Below are 19,405 nucleotides of genomic sequence, written 5' to 3' on the forward strand. Positions count from 1 at the left end.
TCCTTGGGGATAATTTTAGGTCCTCACTTCCCCTCCAGTCTAACTCCCAGCCCCTGGCCTCCCAGAGGGATTGGTTAGACCAGTGACTATACCGAGTTCTTTTGAAATACAGGGCTGTTCAAAAGAGACTCACTAAGGCATGGCCCTGGAGGCATTTTCCATTACAATTTTTTTTCCCTTTTGCCCCATTGTTTCAGAGGAGAAAGCAAGACAGCTCAAGGATCAGGTTCTGATAGGACTTAATAAAGGTATTATATCTTCCTGCCTGTCCTACAACTTGAACCCAGGGGCTTATTTTGCAGCCTCACCTCCCCACAACTAGTTTGAGAGGACCCGGCTTAGAGACTGGGAGAGCTTGGCTCAGGAACCAGCCTTCTGTCTGGGTGAGGGGAGCGAGTGAGGAAGGGGGGGAGGCTCTGGGCTTCTTCAGGCGAGGGGAACCTCCAACTGGACTGTAGGGGAGACTTCAAGAGGTGTTAAAATACCAGGCCTATGACTATGGAGGACAGTATGGAGTTTCCTTAAAAAACTAAAAATAAACTTACCATACAATCCAGCAATCCCACTCCTGGGCCTATACCTGGAGAAAACTATATTTGAAAAGACACATGCACCCCAATGTTCGCAGCAGCACTATGTACAATAGCCAAGAAGCAACCTAAATGTCCATCAACAGAAGACTGGATGAAGAAGTTGTGGTATATGTATACAATGGAATACTACTCAGCCATAAAAAAGAATAAAATAATGCCATTTGCAGCAACATGGATGGACCTGGAGATCATCATTCTAAGTGAAGTCAGAAAGAGAAGGAAAAATACCATATGATATCACTTATATGTGGAATATAAAAAAGAGACACAAATGAATTTATTTATGAAACAGAAACAGATTCACAGACATAGAAAACCAACTTGAGACTTGCAGAAACTAAGTACTATACATAAAATAGATAAACAACAAAGTCCTACTGTATAGCACAGGGAACTATATTCAATATCTTGCAGTAACCTATAATGAAAAAGAACATGAAAATGAATATATGCATGTATATGTATGACTGAAACAGGATGCTGTACACCAGAAATGACACAAAATTGTAAGCTGACTATACTGCAATAAAAAAGAATGCCCAAAAAAAAAAAAAAAAGATAACAGAAGAAAAAACAGGTCCATGGTTTCACACACAAGGACACAACATGGGGATTCCTCAACTCAGTGTCTTCTAATTTTTAAAAGTTTATGAATAAAATCTTCCAGGAAGTAGAGGGAACACTTTGCCATCGTGATGGATGTGGAGAGCTGGGGGTGATGGTTGGATGAGCCTCAACCTGGGACCCATGTGGTCCTGTTTAGCACGTCTTGACAAAAGGAGCATTTTAAGAGAAGGGGACCAGCTAGAAGTTTTCTAGGTGGAAAAGTGTGCAGAGGGGGCACTGTGGAGTGGGGAAGATGGATAAAGGGAAACTCTCAGCCTCTCAGGCTACATGAGGCCAAATCCATATTAAAATGAGCAGACAATGATAGAGACTGCTGACAAATGGAAGATTTTTCTATCAGCTGAAAAGGAAACAAAACAAAACAAAACAAAACAGAAAACTAGAGTGACAGGGAAGGTAAATGAATAGAAGGGAAGGGGCCAGATCTCATTGGAAGGAGGTCTCAGGAGAAGAGGGAAGACGCTGGCTGCCCTATGTAAACTTAACTTACAATATCTTAAGGGAGGGCACCCCAGTAGATGGCGGGCTACTGTGGGGGCTTCCGCTTGCCTTGGGAGGGTTACCTTTTCCCCTGACAAAACGGTAAAGGAGCGGGGGTTCTTCATTCCCCTTTCCCTAGCGTTGCTGCTGGACCTTCCGGGGAAATTGGTGCAGAGTTCCAGAAAAACCAGTGCCGCGGGAGTACTGTGCTGAGCGCGTGGAGCTGGTCACCGCAGGAGCGTGCACGTCGTGGCAGGGAAGTCACAGCGGCCGTACTCCAGATTTGGCTAATAGAGACGTCGGGTATCCATTTCTCTTCCCTCCCCATCCCCCAATTCCCCTCCTGACGCCGAGCGTCGAGACTATTGGTCGCTGCTCCTTTAAGGGCCGCCACTCCTCCCCCACTCCCCAGCGGTGGCACCCAAGAGTGGGGGTGGGGGGTGGTGAGGCTGAGCATTCTCTCCTGGTCAACTGGGGAAGATGGCCCAGGCCGGGGGAATCGCTTCCACGCCCCGCTGCCCCCACCCCTGAGCCGGTTAAGCTGGGATATCCCTTCCCTCTTTCTCTCCCGCCCCACGCGCGACGCGGGAATGGCTCCGTGGCCTCATGGGAATAGCTCTCTGGCTCCGTGGCCAGATGTCCCCACCCTGGGGCCCAATACTGCCAACGCGAGTGGGCTGCCAGGGGTGCCGTGGGCGGTGGCACTGGCGGGGGCGCTGTTGGCGCTGGCGGTGCTGGCCACCGTAGGAGGCAACCTGCTGGTAATAGTGGCCATCGCCCGGACGCCAAGACTCCAGACCATGACCAACGTGTTCGTGACTTCGCTGGCCGCAGCCGATCTGGTGGTGGGACTACTGGTAGTGCCGCCGGGGGCCACGTTGGCACTGACCGGCCACTGGCCCTTGGGCGCCACTGGTTGCGAACTGTGGACCTCGGTAGACGTGCTGTGTGTGACCGCCAGCATTGAAACCCTGTGCGCCCTGGCTGTGGACCGCTACCTGGCGGTGACCAACCCGCTGCGCTACGGGGCGCTGGTCACCAAACGCCGCGCCCGGGCGGCCGTGGTCCTGGTGTGGATCGTGTCCGCCGCGGTGTCGTTTGCGCCCATCATGAGCAAATGGTGGCGCATGGGGGCCGACGCCGAGGCGCAGCGTTGCCACTCCAATCCGCGCTGCTGCGCCTTCGCCTCCAACATGCCCTACGCGCTGCTCTCCTCCTCGGTCTCCTTCTACTTTCCGCTCCTGGTGATGCTCTTCGTCTACGCGCGAGTTTTCGTCGTGGCTAGGCGCCAACTGAGCTTGCTGCGCCGGGAGCGGGGCCGCTTCCCGCCAGAAGAGTCTCCGCCGGCTCCGTCTCGCTCCGGGTCCCCCGGCCCCGCCCGGCCGTGCGCCTCGCCCGCGGGTGTCCCCTCCTGCGGCCGGCGGCCGGCTCGCCTTCTGCCCCTACGGGAGCACCGCGCCTTGCGCACCTTGGGTCTCATCATGGGAACCTTCACTCTCTGCTGGTTGCCCTTTTTTGTGGCCAACGTGGTGCGCGCCCTCGGCGGCCCCTCTCTGGTGCCCGGCCCGGCTTTCCTCGCCCTTAACTCTCTAGGCTATGCCAACTCTGCCTTTAACCCTCTCATCTACTGCCGCAGCCCTGACTTTCGCAGAGCCTTCCGCCGCCTGCTGTGCCGCTGCCGGAGGGGGGAGCACCAGGCCGCCGCCTCCCCACACGGTGCCCTCTCTGGCGTCCCCGTGGCCCTGACTACCCCGGAGGAGTCCAGGCAGCGCCCATCGCTCGACCGGTAGGTAGCCGAGGCAAAGGGGTTTGCGGCTCGGGATCAAAAAGCATTCGGTGTCTCCTTTGGTCAATTATTTGAGTTTGGTTTTTGGTATTAGACGATGGGGCTGGAGAGGGCCTCCGCACTGAGAGAAGGAAGGCACGGAGTAGGGAGCCAAAATGTAACCCAGGGCCCTTTCCTTTCCCGTATCCGACCCCCTCCGCCCTGGGGTTGAAGCAAAGGAGGGAGGGCAGGTTATTCTTCAGCCCGGGAGAACTGTGCCCGAGGGCTCTGAGCCGTCTGTCCGGCTCTACTTTGGGTTTTCTAGCTCAGTTCTCTCTCTGCCCAGATTTCTTGCCACCTCTTGGGCTGACTATGACTTGCAGAGAAGACTAGAGCCCCCACCCCCACCCCCCTTCCCAGTCCTGGGGCTCAGCTCTGGTTTCTTTGAAAGGTTTGATAGCTCTGAAGGTGAGAACCCACCTGAGGGCCAATGGAAGCGAGAAACCCGTGAGCACGAATTCTTCCTGGTGGGAACAGGGCAGGGTTGGAGTTCGGGGTGGCCCTTTGTGGTTGGGTGGAACCTGGAAGCTTTTGTGTAATTCCAGGTGCTTTCCCAGGTCCCTGACCTCCACTCCCTGCCCCCAGTGCCCTCCTCCCCATCCTCTGCCCTCTCATCCCAAGACATCTCCATTTTTTTTTTCCAGGGCTTCCTGGGGACTTTCTTAGGCCTTGAAGAAATAACTCCGTTGATCCAGAACCTTTGGAAAGCCTCTGGCCTCTGTTCAGAATGAGCCCTGTGGAGTTTCCCAGCTGGAAAACTCTGCCCTCCTGAACCTGATGACTGGGCCATGGGAGGGGGAGGGGGGCCTGGCTGGGGAGGGGGATTTCTTACCAAGTGGGTTTTCACCATCCTCTCTCTTTCTTGCTGAGAGAACGTTTCTAAAGCCCAGCCCTGAACTTCACCACTACCTCAGTAGCTGGAGTGTCCGGCTGCCTGTGCCCTGCTGCCCCTGCGGCAGGTGGGGTAGCTTTGGCCGGGCACACATCACCTTACTGACTTGTGTGCTGTGTGCTTAGGGCTAAGAGAGCCCCCCTCCCCCCCAGTTCCATTCCTCCTGCCACCTGGACCTCCGGAACCATTCAGTGTCCTGGAGGCCTGGAGACCCACGCTGAGAAGAGGATGCTAGGAAAAGTCAAATTTGGGGTTTTGTCCCTGGTTCTCTCATGCTGGCTGTCTAAGCACCAGCCTGGGTCACTTTAAGACACAGGATGGCTCTGATCTACCTCACAGCGGTGTCAGAAGGACTTCTCTAGGGTTGGGGTAGGGGAGGTTTCCTGGGTTCATAAGGAGGTGAACCATTAGGACGGATCTCTTCTTTTCCTTTTAAAATCAAATTAATAAATATTACTGAATGCAGTTTACCCGTTACCCTCTTTTTTCTCCACTTGTTTTCTTTTCATAATCCACTTACTCCCTTCTTGGAGCTAGCTTTTGACAGAGGCAATAAATTAGGACTAATCCTTGCTCCTTTCTTCCTAATCCTCATGAAACAAAAAGATGAATAGTCTGTTTGGGTGACGGGAACAGAGTTTGAGCCTTTGACACTTCTGCCTCCCCACCCTTTCCTATCTCCTGGAAGCCATCGTACTCCCAGGACTGAGCGGAGGGCCCACAGGAGGAAGTGTCACTCCTGTTCTGTAAGCCTATGGTGGATTCATGAGCTCCCGTTGCCATCAGGAGCCAGTTTTGCTCGGTGCTGGATGTGTATGGGTGTGTCTGGAGGCACAGAGCATTGTTTGTGTTGGGCAGACGTCTTGGGTTATAAATATATTCTGACATTTCCCATCCTTTCCCAAACTTCCACCTTCCCACTTCCTTTCCTGGGCTGCGGAAGTCTATATCATCCCTTTGAAGTCAAACTGAAGTTACTCGTTGATCATTCCCCCTCCCCCTTTATTCCAATTTTTAGCAACCTTATCAGGCAGTTTCCTATGGAAAGAAAATTTCTGTGGAAACCCCTGGGTCATTTTTGTGAGTTCTTATTTCAACTCCATGGGCAGAGTGCCAGTAAATCATCAGAAGTTTAACGTGTTGTATGACAGCAACTACAATGCCTCGGCTAAGTTCAGGGGCTCCGGAGTTATAAAACTTTGATCTGCCCTGAGGATAAGCTCAGTGGATTTCCACATATGGGTGTTCCCTGGAAACTGGACCTGGACTCGGCGGCTCTTTTGTCCAGGAGTCCAGGTTTTATTTCTTAGGATGTTTGCATACCACAGATGACTTTCTCCTTTTCCACCCAGAGCGGTGCGCGATCTCTGGTGTCTGAGGTGTGGAAGGTTTCTTGGCAAGGACTCAACTTCTGAACCCTTAGTGGAGAGGGAAGTCTTGCTTTAGCCTAGGAATAAGTAAGAGGGCCTCTCTCCACATCTCGGGATATTTTCCCAACATCTCTGAGCGAAGTTGCCAGGTCAGACCTAGGCAGGGGAGAAGAATGATTTGGGGGTGGCAGGAAGGGGGCTCTGGATTGTAGAATTGTCCTTGAACGCGATCCAGGAGCTCATACGGCTCGAGTCTTGCTCGACACGCACCCGTGTGCCAGCTGTCAGGCTCCTTGGGAGTGTTTAGACTTGCACCGGAGCTGCGGACTCCGTCTGTGAATTGTCATCAGTGCCTCTGACAGATGGAGAGGCAGCCAGCAACTCTGGTCATTTCTCCAGCAACTTGTGGCCAGGTGTCAGGCTGAGGGAGATTTACGTCCTTGGATGCCTGGCGGACTGCTCTTGCTAGCACAGGGCCCGAGCACTCAGCTGTGGAAGACAAACACCCATCCTCTGAGCCTAGAGATGTGAAGACTCACAGACCAATGAGGACAAAAGGGCCCTGGGAACCCCTGGCCCTGCCTGGGTGTGGGTAGAAGTGACTGGGAGAAGAGGGCTAAGCTGGAGGACTCAGAGCTGACATGCCTTCTGCATTGGGGAGGGTTGTGGGGAACTGCTAAGGAGAAGGCAGAATTAGGGTCAGCGGAGGGTGATGACAGACTTCTCTAGGACTCTCCCCCTGGAAGTTTCTGGGGAATGTGGTAAATGCATGTTGGGGTCCCCATGGGCAGTCACAGGGCTATTATCCTACACCAGCGCATCCCCCAACCCTTACAGAGTGGAGAAGCTTCTCTTTCTTGTCCTCGGGGCCCAGGTGAAGACCGTGGAAAAGGTGCTTCTTTATGGTTCCGTCCCCAAAGCCAGAGATCCAGGCTCCCTCTCAGACCCCGTGGTGGAGGGAGTATGTCTGTGTTTGTGTGTCTGTCCGGGGGAGAAGTGGAGCCGGCAATGAGGGTCCAGTTCTGCTAACCCTCCCCCACCCTAGGGCCCAAAAGCCCTGGCCAAGTCTGCCTTAGGCTAATTAGGTATACCGCCCAACTCAGTTTAATTAGCACAAACTCCAGAAGGCCACTGAACATTTCGTAGCTCATCCTATCATGAGATTGAGGAAAATCAAAATGCTGTCCTCAGTTTCCTCATCTACAGAATAAACGGCGAATAAACCTTCCTCTCCTCTCTTGCCTTTAGAAGGGAAATGAGGGTGACAGGGATGGCTGGCTCTCATCTACCTCCGCGAGTCTCTAGGCAGAGATTTGCAGCTTCAGCGTTTATGCAGAGTAGGGGCGCTCCATCAAAGGGCTCACCGGTGCGAGGCGCGCCCCCTGATGGCGATGTGAGGTACAACATGTGTGGACTTCCCAAGTTGGCTGGAAGAGACCCTAGAAAAGGTTTAGCCCCATCCTTTGATAAAATGGGTGTAGAAACTGACTTCTAGAGAGGTGAATTGTGAGTAGCCATGATTACTCGTCAATGAAAGGCAACACTGTGGTTGGTAGTCTACACTGCATGGGATTTGGAGTTGGAAAAACAAGTAAGAAAAGAAGGAAGGAAATGAACCTTTAGTGAACACCAATAAATACGCCAACTCGGAAAGAGGTGCTCTTCAAGTTTTTTGCTGAAGTGACAAAAGAGTAAAAATACAGCACACAGAAGTCAGAGTTTGCTACCCCTGGCTACCAGACTCCGAAGTTCACTTTCTTTTCCCCACACACACTGCTCACAATCAGTCACACTGGGCATGTTACTGTAGCATCTCTGTTTGCCTGCGAGTCAAATGGAGATTATATTACTGCTCTCCTTAGTTCCTGCAGGCTGCTTTTGAAGTGGAAGTCGTGTCATCAGAGCACGGAGCTATGACTAGTCCCAGGTCTCCTGGTTTTGGTCCTTGTTTAGTTCTGCTTCCATAAACAGCCTGGTTCTTGGACCCACCTGTCTTTGGTCACCGTGGGTGTGTCCTCCTGGTCTTTCTTCTGCAGGTTCATCCCCACCTCGGACTGACTCCGCTGGTTTCACATTCGTGTCACTGAACACCTCCTCCTCCTGCTCTTGTTTCCCATTCAGACCCTGATCTGGCCTGTGCCTGACATTTCGGTCCTGGTTTGGCTCACCATATCATTGGGTTGCAACACGTACAATGAGCTAATTTTAAGGATGCACAGAAGGTTTAAGATTGAGGGCACTTCTGGACATCAGTGCTTTATGGTATCTTCATGAGAATGGAGCCCTAAGGAACCAGAAGAGGGAGATGATGTCGTAGTTTGCCAAGCCTTCCATAACACAGGACTGCAAAAAGAAAATTATTCTCTCACAGTTCTAGGGGCTAGAAGTCTAAAATCAAGGTGTTGACTGCAGGAGCATGCTCGCTCTGAAGGCTCCTGGGCAAGAGTCCTTTTTTGTCTCTGGCCATTCCTGGTGGTTGTCGGCCGACATTGGCGTTGCCTGGCTTGCAGCTGCATCACTGCAAGTTCTGCTTCCACCCTTGCATGCCTTCTTCTCCCTCAGTGTGTCTGTGTCCACATTTCCCTCCTTTTATCAGGACACCAGCCATTTGGATCAGCCCCCAGCTTACTTCAGAATGACTTCATTTTAACTTGATTACACATGCAAAGACTGCGGCAACGAATTACCACAAACTTCATGGCTTAAAACAACAGAAATGTGTCCTCTCACAGTTCTGGAGGCTGGGAGACCAAAATTGAGGCTTGGACAGGGCTGGTTCCCTCCAGAGGCTCTGGAGGAGAATCTGTTCCACGTCTCTTTCCCAGCTTTTGGTGGCTGTGGGAATTTTTGGCTTTCTTTGACTTAGAGACACATCAGTCCCATCTCTACCTCTGTCTTCACTTTCCCACTGTGTCCCTGAGGGTCATCTCCTTTTCTGCCCCTTATAAAGACACGTGTTTTTCTTTATAAGAGACATCAGATTTGGATTTGGGGCCTAATCCTAATCCAGGATGATCTCATCTCAAGATCCTGACCTTAATTATGTCTGCCATGACCCTTCTTCCAAGTGAGGTCACATTCTGAAGTTCCAGGTTGACATATCTTTGGGGCGTGGCTACTGTTCAACCCACTACACTTTCACTAAGAGTCCTGGTCTTGTAAGATTATCATCCACTCCAGTCCCTCCTCAGGGAAGTGCTGTTCTTGCCAGAAGCTCTTGGACTCTGTGGTAGGCAAAATTCTGAGATGACCTCCAAGGACGCTCTGCTTGAACGTGGGTGGGGCTTGTAATTTGCCTCTCACAAATAGAAATGGCAAAGGTGGTGGGATGTTACTCCTGTGGTCATGTTACATTATATGGCAGAGGTGAAGGGATATCGAAGATGTAATTAAGGTCCCTAATCTGTTGACTTAAGTAAAAAGGGAGGTTATCCTGGGTGGGCCTGACCTAATCAGGTGATCCCTTTAAAAGAAGGTCAGCGACAGAAGACAGATGCTGCCGCTAGCCTTGAAGGAGCTAACCACCATGCATTCTACAGCTGCAAGAGTCCATGTGAGCCTGGGAGAGGCTCCTGAGCCCCAGGTGAGACTGTGGTTCCAGCCAACAACATCATCATTGCAGCCAGGTGAGACCCTGAGCAGAAGACCCAGCTAACCGGTACCCGGACTCCTGACCCATGAAAACTGTGAGTAAGTGTTTGTGGCTCTGAGCTGCTTTGTGGTGATTTGTGACACAATAGAAAACGAATATAGACTTCCCTCATGATCCTGCCTCAGGCTCTGCTCTTTCTAACAGTCTTGCTCTGGTGCTGTTTTTAAAAAGTTCCTATCAGAAACCAAAATACAATGGGACCGGAGCTCAGGAAGTCCCCATGATCTGTCATGCTCTACTCTCCTCCAAAGGACTGTGGGAGACTCTTGCCTGCCTGTTCCAGGAATAGCATCTCAGCCTCTGTCCTTCACTAGTGAGGGAATGACCAGACATTCTGCAACTCCTTGCCCCTGCCCCCAACACCTTTTAAGAAAATTAGGAGCCAAAGGTCCAGAGCCCATTTAACTACAGTTTTCCTTTCTGTGTTGCTAGTGAGGAGTCTCACTGGATAACATAAAGGCACAGCAAACACAGTTCCGAAGTCTCTTTAGCAAGAAACGAGATGATGTTTTATTGCTTCCACTGTTCGTATTCTCAGAAGGGAGAGGGGATGGGTCACTTCTCCCCAGAGAAGGCAGAGCGGGGAATGGGAGAGCTTTGCATCAGCTCAGTGCCACCCACGGCTTCTCTGTCTCCTCTCCCAGTCACTGGATCATGTGATCGGGCCCCTCTGAGCGCTCCCCTTGGGTCCAAGTCTGAATCTAGTTGACATTGGGACATTCGTCCAGAGCCACAGGCAGTGGCTTTTCCGATGGGGAAATTCTTCTCATCTTGGGGAAAGGACAGCAACATGGGGCTGATGGCAAACATTACTGCTCCAGCAGCATCAAGACTCAGAGGGAAGAACTAATCTCAAGAGCAAACTCATTCTTTCTCCCTAACCCACTCTCACACCCCTCCCTGCCGTAGGGTTGCGGGCTTGCTGGTTTGACCTGTGTGTTCTGCTCACTTCCGATCTTACGTGAAACATTTTTTAAAAAACCTTGCCCTTGCTTTTGAACATTTCTTGCAAGCTGTTGTAATGAAAAAGCTCTGTTTATTATGTTTAAAAAAAGGTAGAAAATTTGGACAAAAGTAAGTGAACATTATTATTGATACGGAAGATATTGTTTACATTAGGCAGTTTCTTTTTCAGAACCAACATCTCCCTCCACGCTTGGTCTGGGGCCTGGTATTTTTATGGAGGACATCTGGCAAGTCTACCAATTAGCCACTGCCATATCCCAAGCCTTCATCACTTCTTAATCGAATTAACTAAAATAGCCTACACTTGGACTTCTTGCCTTGTTCTGGCTCTCTTCCAATTCATCATCCGCAAGCTCCCAGAGGGATTTTTCTAAAATATAGATCTGACAGTGTCATTCTCTTTCTTAAAATCACTCAGTGGTTTTCTGAATCATTTGGGAGTGAGATTCAGATCCCTGAACATAAGGACCTGGCATCAGATGGACAAGTGCCTACATTCCTAACCTGATTTCTCACCACTCCCTCCCCCATACACTTTTCTTCCAACCAGACTTAATTCACTAAAGAATTCATTTTTCTTGGTTTCTGTACCTTCACACAGACTGTACCCTCTGTCATTCATCTAAACACAGATTATACCCTCTGCTCATCCACCCAACCATCCCTCCCAGCAAAAACTTCTTATTGAGAGAACAGACTCTAGATATGTTACAAAGTAAAACCGACAGGGTTTGCTGATGGCTTGGATGTAGGGTGTAAGGGAAGAGAGAAGTTGGGGATGGGACCAAGAGTTCTGGCCTGAGCACCTGGCAGAATGAACTTGCCGTTTACTAAAATGGGGGGAAAATGATGGGAGGATGTGAAAACATGAGTTAGTTTTTGGACACAGTAAATCTGAAAAATCTATTAATGATTTATTGGAATATTAAAGAGGCATTTGGATTCCCACGTCTGAAGTTAGGAAAGAAGCTGGAGTTGGATCCGTAAGTGGACGATCGGCCCACTCAAGATGGCTGTTCTCTTGCTCTCTGTACATCCCCTGCTCCCCCAGCGCCTGCCTCATCTACATGCCCCTCACCTGACTGATCTTCCCTCTGATCATAGAGCCTAGTCAGTAAATGCCTCTGCACCAGTTAGTGATTGTTCTAATCTTCATCTCTGCTAAGATAGTTTATCGAAGGGGCGGTGAGGGGCGTGCCCTTCTGCTGGTTTCCCTGGTAACTGATGAGCCAACATGAGCCAGTTGGGGAAAGCCAATCCCCCCTATAACCGGCAAGCTCCCTGTTTCCCTGGGGAGCGAAGACTACTCGTATGTCTTGCCTGCTGTCTGCTGTGCACGGTGGGGTGTTGATCCAGGACCTTGCTTCAGACATTATGGTGGAAAGCAAGTCAGTGTTATTCCCTGTCCTGTCTACCAACCAGCCAGTTCCACTTTAAAGAGGCAATCGCAGTTACCTGCTTCTCAGGAATCCCTCCAGAGATTTTCTGTGGAGATACATGCAGACGTATCTTTTATTTCCCCCAAAATGTTCCCCACTTTGCTCTCTATTAGTACCTCCTTTGTTTTTACTTAATGATGTATCTTGGAGATTTTCCCACATTTGTACACGTAGGGCTGCCTTTCACAGCTGCAGAGAATTCCATTATATGGACATCCCATTATTAATGTAAACATTCCTTCAGTAATTGGCATTTAGCTGATTTGCAATACAGCTGCAATATAAATTCCTCAAATATGTATCCTTTTTTGCACATGTGCTACATTGGCTTTTGCTCCCACGCCCAGATTCAGCCCGAAGAGCAGAGCCAAGGGAACCACAGAAGATGAAGCTGGAACCCTGACGACACCTTACGCTCTAATCTGACCCACCCAGTGAAGTCAGAGACAGCCTGGCCTGCCCGGTTACAGGGCTGATCAATTCCATCTCTTGCTCGAGCTACTTTGGTTTGGGATTTTTATTACTTGCCCATAGAAAGTTCTCATTGGCACAGATGTTAAGATTCTCACAATGGAAATGTGAAGTGAAAAAAATATGGTGAAAAATGACACGGCCATTTTGATATCAATAATCTTAAAATAGAAGCATCTTAGAGAAGAAAACTGGAAGAGGGTACGTCAAAATGTTAGCTCTGGTTGTGGACTGATTGTTGGATATCTGTGTTCTTTGTTCTTTGAAGTTTTAAAGGTTTTTTTTGTTTGTTTGTTTGTTTTTACCATAATAGGGATAACTTTCACAGTCATTTGTCTCAAGGCAGTTTCCCTGGAAGCACAGGTGGAGTCGGAGTCAGGGATTTGGGAACGTGATTTGCAGAGGCTGTGCCCTGCAAAGAAGTTGGAGAAGCAGGAATGTGATGGGGAGGGGGCCGTGCAAGGACGGGGGCCCCAGGTCAAGTCTAACTTTGACCTGATTAGGGGGTGGATCCTGGAGTGCAGATTGAACCACACAGATTCCCCCGAGTGAAGAGGGCTGGCTCTTCGCAGGACACAATCAGGCAGTCATTGGCTGCCCCGGCTAGTGGGCTGTAACCTCAAACTTTAGAAGCCAACTCCTTCTGCCCTTGACATCTACCTTCTGCATCTGCGGCTCGGCCTCCACTGAAACAGTTCACAGTTGTAGAAGTGCTTGCTTCTAGATCACTGAGAAAAACAGGACTGACCAAGTTGCAAATTACTTTGTTTCTAACCATTGGACTCTTTATTAACATAACTGCAGGAGAAAACAGCGTTTTCTTTCTATTCCTTTGAACATCTGGAGGCCTGAGCAAAATGAAAGCAATAGTTCTTTAAACATTATCCCTCGACTCACACTGCTGCTGGGTCTGAGGTTCTCTCTGCTGCAGAAGTCCTGCCATGGCTCGTTGCCTGCCCGCGGTTCTCCATCTTCTAGGGGGCTGACCTGTTATTCTGATACGGTGACTAGAGAAGGCAGTGAGTTAAGGAGAAGCATCTGGGAATTCCTTCCTCTGCTCTCCCCCAACCCCTTCTCTCAGAGGATGCTCCCTAAGTGCCTTGGAATATTCCCACAGCCCTGAGGATGGCCACCACGGAGACTGCGTGGTGGGGTTCTGTTGCTCCGGTAACCGGTTGTCCGGAGTCTCTGCGTTGGAGCCACCAAGGTTCTGGGAAGAGGCAGGCCTGTCTGGTCCAGACTTGGAGGAAGGCTGCCGGGCAGAAGAGCTCAGGAGCGGAGGCATAGTCTTGGCTTCACTCTCGCTCAGCGATGCCCAGTCTGTCCGTGTTCACGGATGTGCCTCTAGCCCAGAAGCTGGAAGGCAGCTTGCTGAAGACCTACAAACAAGACGATCACCCTAACAAGATGTTCCTGGCCTACAGCGGTAGATGCGTGCGTGGTAGTTTAGTAGTGTGCAATGTAGTATACCGTAATTACCTCTAGGAGGGCAGAGTTCCACCGCGGCAGAGGAGTCCGGAGGTAGTCGGGAGCCTCCGCAGGCAGAGATCTGTCCTTGTTAACAGAATCGCCCAGTGGGAAAAAGAGCAGAAAATGTCCCGGGTCACTCTGTGTCCTCTGCCCTTCTCTCGGGGCTCCAGGGGTTTGGTAAGAGCTGTATCCTCCCGCAGCCCTTTACGCAGGACAGCAGGGACACTGCGCTTTCTTCAGCCTCTTCATTCTACCCGCCTCCCTCTCCTGCGCCTGAACATAGATTAGTTCCTGAAACGGACACTTTCAGTGTGCAGCCAGCCCTTGCCGCTGAGCAAGTCAGGGTCACCTTTGTTTGGTTTCATGCATCTATAACTCTCGCGTTGTCTTTTTTTTTAATTTTAATTTTTTATTGAAATATAGTTGATTTACAATGTTGTGTTAGTTTCAGGTGTACAGCAAAATGATTCAGTTACACATACACACATGTATATATTCTTTTTCAGATTCTTGTCCATTATAAGTGATTACAAGATATTGAATATTGTTCCCTGCACTGTATAGTAGGTCCTTGTTGCTCATCTGTTTTATATGTAGTAGTGTGCATGTGTTAATCCCAAACTCCTAATTTATCCCTCCTTCCTTTTCCATTTGGTAACTGTAGTTTGTTTTCTATGTCCATGAGTCCTTCTGGTTTGTAAATAAGTACATTTGTATCTTTTTTTTTCAGATTCCACATATAAGTGATAACATATGATATTGTCTTTCTCTGTCTGACTTACTTCACTTAGTATAATAATCTCTAGGTCCATCCATGTTGCTGCAAATGGCATTATTTCATTCTTTTTTATGGCTAAGTAGTATTCCATTATATATATATCACATCTTCTTTATCCACTTATCTGTCAACGGACATTCAGGTTATTTTCATGTCATGGCTATTGTAAATAGCGCTGCTATGAACATTGGGGTGCATGTATATTTTTGAATTACAGTGTTCATCTTTTCTAGATATCTGCCCAGGGGTGGAATTGCTGGATCATATGGGAACTCTATTTTTAATTAAAAAATTTTTTTTTATTTTTTAATTATTTTTTTTTATTTTTGGGAGAGGAGGTAATTAGGTTTATTTATTTTTAGAGGAGGTGCTGGGGATCGAAACCAGGACCTTGTGTGTGCTAAGCATGCGCTCTACCACTTGAGCTATACCCTCCCCATCCCCACTATTTTTAATTTTTTAAAGCACCTCCATACTGTTCTCCATATTGGCTGCACTGGTCTACATTCCCACCAACAGTGTAGGAGGGCTTCCTTTTTCTGCACACCCTCTTCAGCGTTTATTGTTCATGGACTTTTAAATGATGGCCATTCTGACTGGTGTGTGATGATAACTCGTTGTAATTTTGATTTGCATTTCTCTAATAATTAGCAATATTGAACATCTTTTCATGCACCTGTTGGCCACCTGGATGTCAGTCATTTTTGTCCTTTAAAATGGCAGAGGTTTCTGTTGTCTGTTTAAAAAAGGCAAAAATTATACACATTCGCTAACAACACATTCTTTTCATAAAGAGGGGAATAGAAAAGGAAAGTTGCGTTTTCCTAGGCAACTTTCCAAAGCTCTTAGAGAGCCAGGACAGGTGAATTTTTTGGTGGGCTGTCTGCAGAGCCCAAACTCAGAGGCACCAAGGCCTGGCGCCCAAAGTTCCCTCTGCTCTTCCCCTCACAGTCTGCATGACCAAGGAAGGCCAACCCTGGGTGTCCTCCATGGTGCGCAATATCCGACTGCAGATCGCACAGGATCCCTCCCTGAACTATGAGTACATGCCAGTGATGGGCATGAATTCATTCATCCAGGCCTCCTTGAGTCTCCTCTTTGGAAAGAACAGCCAAGTCATTATGGAGAACAGGGTGAGAAGCAGGGCTCTTCCTTCACTCACAGAGACACAAGGAGCGGAGATCAGAGATTGCACAATTTTAAATCTGAAAGAGACTTCGGAGGGCCCCCTCGAGGGTCAGAGAGTCCCGAGCGTAGTCATGGAAGGGCAGAGCCAGGATCGGAACCCAAAGCCGGGGCTCTCCTCACCAGCCCACACCACTGATGCGCGGGCTCTTTCGAGAAGGGAATGATCTTAGTCTGAAGTGGTGCTAGCATCGCCATTACCCTTTTAAAAATGGTTTTATGTTCTTTTCATCATTGAGCATGAAAAGAGGGTTATTATTTTGTGACACATGAAAATTACACGAAATTCAAATTTCAGTGTCCAGAAAATGTTATTGGAACTGATTAGTTTGTCTTGCCAAGAGCTGCTTTCTCTTATAAAGGCAGAATTGAGTAGTTATATGGCCCAAAAGCCTGAAATATTTACTGTTTGGCCCTTTGCAGACAAAGGCTGCCCACGATTGCTATGGACGTGAGCACCACAAGGGTGGGGGTCTTTGTTTTGTTCCCTGGTATATCCCAAGTGCCTACTACAGTGTCTGGCACATAGTAGGTGCTCAGTAAACCTGGTTAAATGAGTGGATGGAGGGAGATGTATGTATTGGAGCATGTGGCTTTGACCTCCTGGAGAAAGTGGTACCCCTTCCCAAGCGTTGTCTGGGAAATGTCACCACCTGGGGGAATTGGGGTCCCCATCACTCTTCTACTATTCCTGCTTAATTTTTGCTGGCAGGTAGGGGGTGTGCACACTGTGGGTGACAGTGGTGCTTTCCAACTTGGAGCCCAGTTTCTCAAAACCTGGTGTCGGGATTCTCAAATAGTTTACATCATTTCTTCTCAAAAAGGTGAGTGATGGGCAGGTGAGGGTGACAGCAGGTCCCCATCGCCCTGTTCCCGAGTCCCACCCCATGTGCAGTCTTCACTGTTATCCTCCTCGCTCTCTGTCATGAGAAAAATGATGGGTGGGCCAAAGCATGCTTTTCCTTTTCCTGCTATTTTCCTACCTTTGGCCACCGACCCCCAGGCCCGTTCTCTGATGTAGCAGCTAATAGGGAGCTGTGTTCCCACAGAATCGTATGGACTCATCTTCCAGGACTTGGGTTTTTCAGTTTATGAATACTCCTTCTGGGACTCCACGAAACTGTGCTTGGACCCCAGCATGCTCCTGGATGTGGTAGAGGTAAAGGTGCCCTGCTCAGAAACGTCTCCCCAGGCTTGATTTACACTTAATTTTCCTTTCCTTCCCTCCACCCCACTAATCATCCAAGGCCTTTTCGAGGCTTCGATTCCAAGCCCTTTAGTAGGAACCAACACGGAGGACCACGTCTCCTCCCAGTTTCGCGGGGCCACCACCACCTGGCAGGTGCTGTGCCTGACGGGACAGTCTCTACCTGCAGCAGGCCCCGCGCGGCTGTGTCTTTGTGATGGGGAACGTCACCAACTGCAAGCTGTCACAGAGTCAGTGGATAAAGTTGATGTCCACGATGAAGGTGCGCCTGCCCTCCCGCCTGACTCTCCCGTCTCTCACCGCACCCCCGTCTCCTCCATCAGTCCCTTGTCTCACTTTCTTTTCTCCTACAGAGCAAGCGGATATTTCCATTTTTTGACATTCCCTGTCAAGGTTTATCCACTGGTGATCTGGAAGAAGAGACTAGATTCTTAAAATACTTTGTGTCTCGAGGCTTTGAGTTCTTCTGCAGCCAGTCTCTGTCCAAAATTTTTGGCATTTACGGTATGGTGTGGGCAGGAGAAGGGAGGGCCTGGTGCTGAATTGGTGCCATGCCAGGGGCCCAAGCGATGTGCTTGACATGTCCTACCTGCCGGAGAGAGCCCAGGCTTCCAGAGGGGGCGTGGTGGAGGCAGAAGGGAGGGGCACTGAGCCCCAAGTCAGGTTCTGTGGTACAGTCTCAACTCAGCTACTAAAACTGACTCCAGTTTAGACATCTCATCCCCTACCTTAGGCAATGCTGTTTCCTCTAAGATGAGGGGGTGGGACTTAGTGATCTTTCAAGTCTTTCCCACCTTTAAGACTCTTACATGTGGCTACTACTTTTTTCTGGAAGAAGAGCCTCTGGCAACTTCCTGGGGCCTGGCTACCAGCTTGGCCGGGCTGGGCTGGGCTGAGGGCCCTGTAGCCCAGCTCTGTCTCCTGCCAGACTGGAGGCAGAGACCTAGGGGAAGGCCTTGGCAATGGTGGGGACGGCTGAGACAGGCTGTCCGTCCCAATGCCGCAGATGAAGGAGTCGGGATCCTTGTCGTGGTGGCCCTCAGCAACGAGCTCCTGCTGTGCGTCCTCTCCCAGCTGATGAACTATGCCCGGGCCCTGTGGCTGAGCCCTCCTTCCATGGGTGCTCGCATTATCACCTCCATCCTCTGTAACCCTGCTCTGCAGGGAGAATGGTAAGGGTGAGGGGTGAGCACAGGACGGGGGAAGGGCAGAGCCTCTGGATACCACAGACCTGCTGATCCGCAGGATGCAGTGGGTGCATCTCCTGCGCATGCTGCCTCTTTGTTACTGAGGAGCCAATGTACCAATGTCAGTGTCTAAACTGAGAGTGCCCAACCTTGAGGGAGTAGGTAATAGGACCTTATTTTTGGACACAGGACAAATTATTATTGAATTATTGGAACTCCTCAAGATTGCAGGTGGAGATGAAGAAGCATCAAAGGCTTGCTACTCTGGCAAAGTCTGCTTAACAGTCTGCTTTGCTTGCTTACATTACTATGGGCTGGAACCCCTCCCATTTATAACCATCCCAGATGCCCTGGCTCCACGAGTGTGACCTCAGGTGCTCTGGTTGGGGGCTTTTGAATGGAAAAGAGTGGAAAGGCAATGAGGAGGTTGAGAGCATGGGGCGATCTCACACTTTAATTTTTTGCTGCCTTTCCCTTGGCAGGAAGCAGAGTCTGGAAGGGGTTGTGGATAACATCATGCTCATCAAGGAAAAGGTGAAGGAGAAGCTCCGGCTCCTGGGAACCCCTGGCTCCTGGGATCACATCACTGAGCAGAAGGGGTCCCACAGCTATCTTGGACTCAGCTGTAAGTGTCTAGGAGGGGGAAGCTCCCCTCTTCCTGACCTTGAATTTGGGCTTGTATCTGAGCATAAAGTTCATGGACTAGATGCCAGTCCATAGCTTTACCCTACACCTTGATTCTTTCCTGAGGAAAGTGGAACTGCTTTAAAGACTCTTCTGGATCCCCAGAAATGCTGACACTCCCTATCTTCCGTAACCTGCCCTGGGCTAGAGAGGAGCTAGAGGTGGCCACCGCAGGATCTGAGACCCTGTGGTTATCACCAGCCCAACAGGTGGAATACCTGGTCAAGAAAAGGCATATCTACATCCCCAGGAATGGGAGGATCAATTTCACCTGTATCAATGCCTGTAACATAGATTACATCACTCAGAGCATCAGTGAGGCTGTCCTCTTCACAAAGGACTCCGAGAAATAACTTCCAAAAGTAAATGACTCCTGATGGGAATAAAAGATTCAGTCTTTGCAAAAATCCTGTGCTGATTGTTCATTGTTACAACTCATTTCTCTGCAAAGCACTCTTTGTTTATGGAGCACTGATCTGGCCTCAGCAAAGAAGGGGAAAAAGAGACCCAGAAAAGAAGGAGATGTCTCATATTTGTTGAGTACCTGCCATGTTAAGGCCCTAATCCGGTGTCTTAGTC

General features: G+C 49.6%; 2 protein-coding genes across 2 annotated transcripts; both read left to right on the top strand.

Annotated features, from left to right (window-relative positions):
* Positions 1 to 1,080: 1,080 nt before the first annotated feature.
* Positions 1,081 to 4,915, top strand: ADRB3 (adrenoceptor beta 3). Its single transcript, XM_032468519.1, has 2 exons — positions 1,081 to 3,486; positions 4,170 to 4,915. Exons 1-2 carry the CDS (start codon positions 2,291 to 2,293, stop codon positions 4,189 to 4,191), a joined length of 1,218 nt encoding a protein of 405 aa, XP_032324410.1. The 5' UTR covers positions 1,081 to 2,290; the 3' UTR covers positions 4,192 to 4,915.
* Positions 4,916 to 13,626: 8,711 nt separating this feature from the next.
* GOT1L1 (glutamic-oxaloacetic transaminase 1 like 1) lies at positions 13,627 to 19,179 on the top strand. Its single transcript, XM_014558092.2, has 9 exons — positions 13,627 to 13,741; positions 15,515 to 15,696; positions 16,461 to 16,572; positions 16,798 to 16,907; positions 17,125 to 17,217; positions 17,309 to 17,459; positions 17,962 to 18,127; positions 18,625 to 18,767; positions 19,028 to 19,179. Exons 1-9 carry the CDS (start codon positions 13,627 to 13,629, stop codon positions 19,177 to 19,179), a joined length of 1,224 nt encoding a protein of 407 aa, XP_014413578.1.
* The last annotated feature ends 226 nt before the right edge of the window (positions 19,180 to 19,405 follow it).

Source organism: Camelus ferus, chromosome 26 (genome assembly GCF_009834535.1).
Source record: "Camelus ferus isolate YT-003-E chromosome 26, BCGSAC_Cfer_1.0, whole genome shotgun sequence".
In the NCBI taxonomy this organism is placed as follows: Eukaryota; Metazoa; Chordata; class Mammalia; order Artiodactyla; family Camelidae; genus Camelus; species Camelus ferus.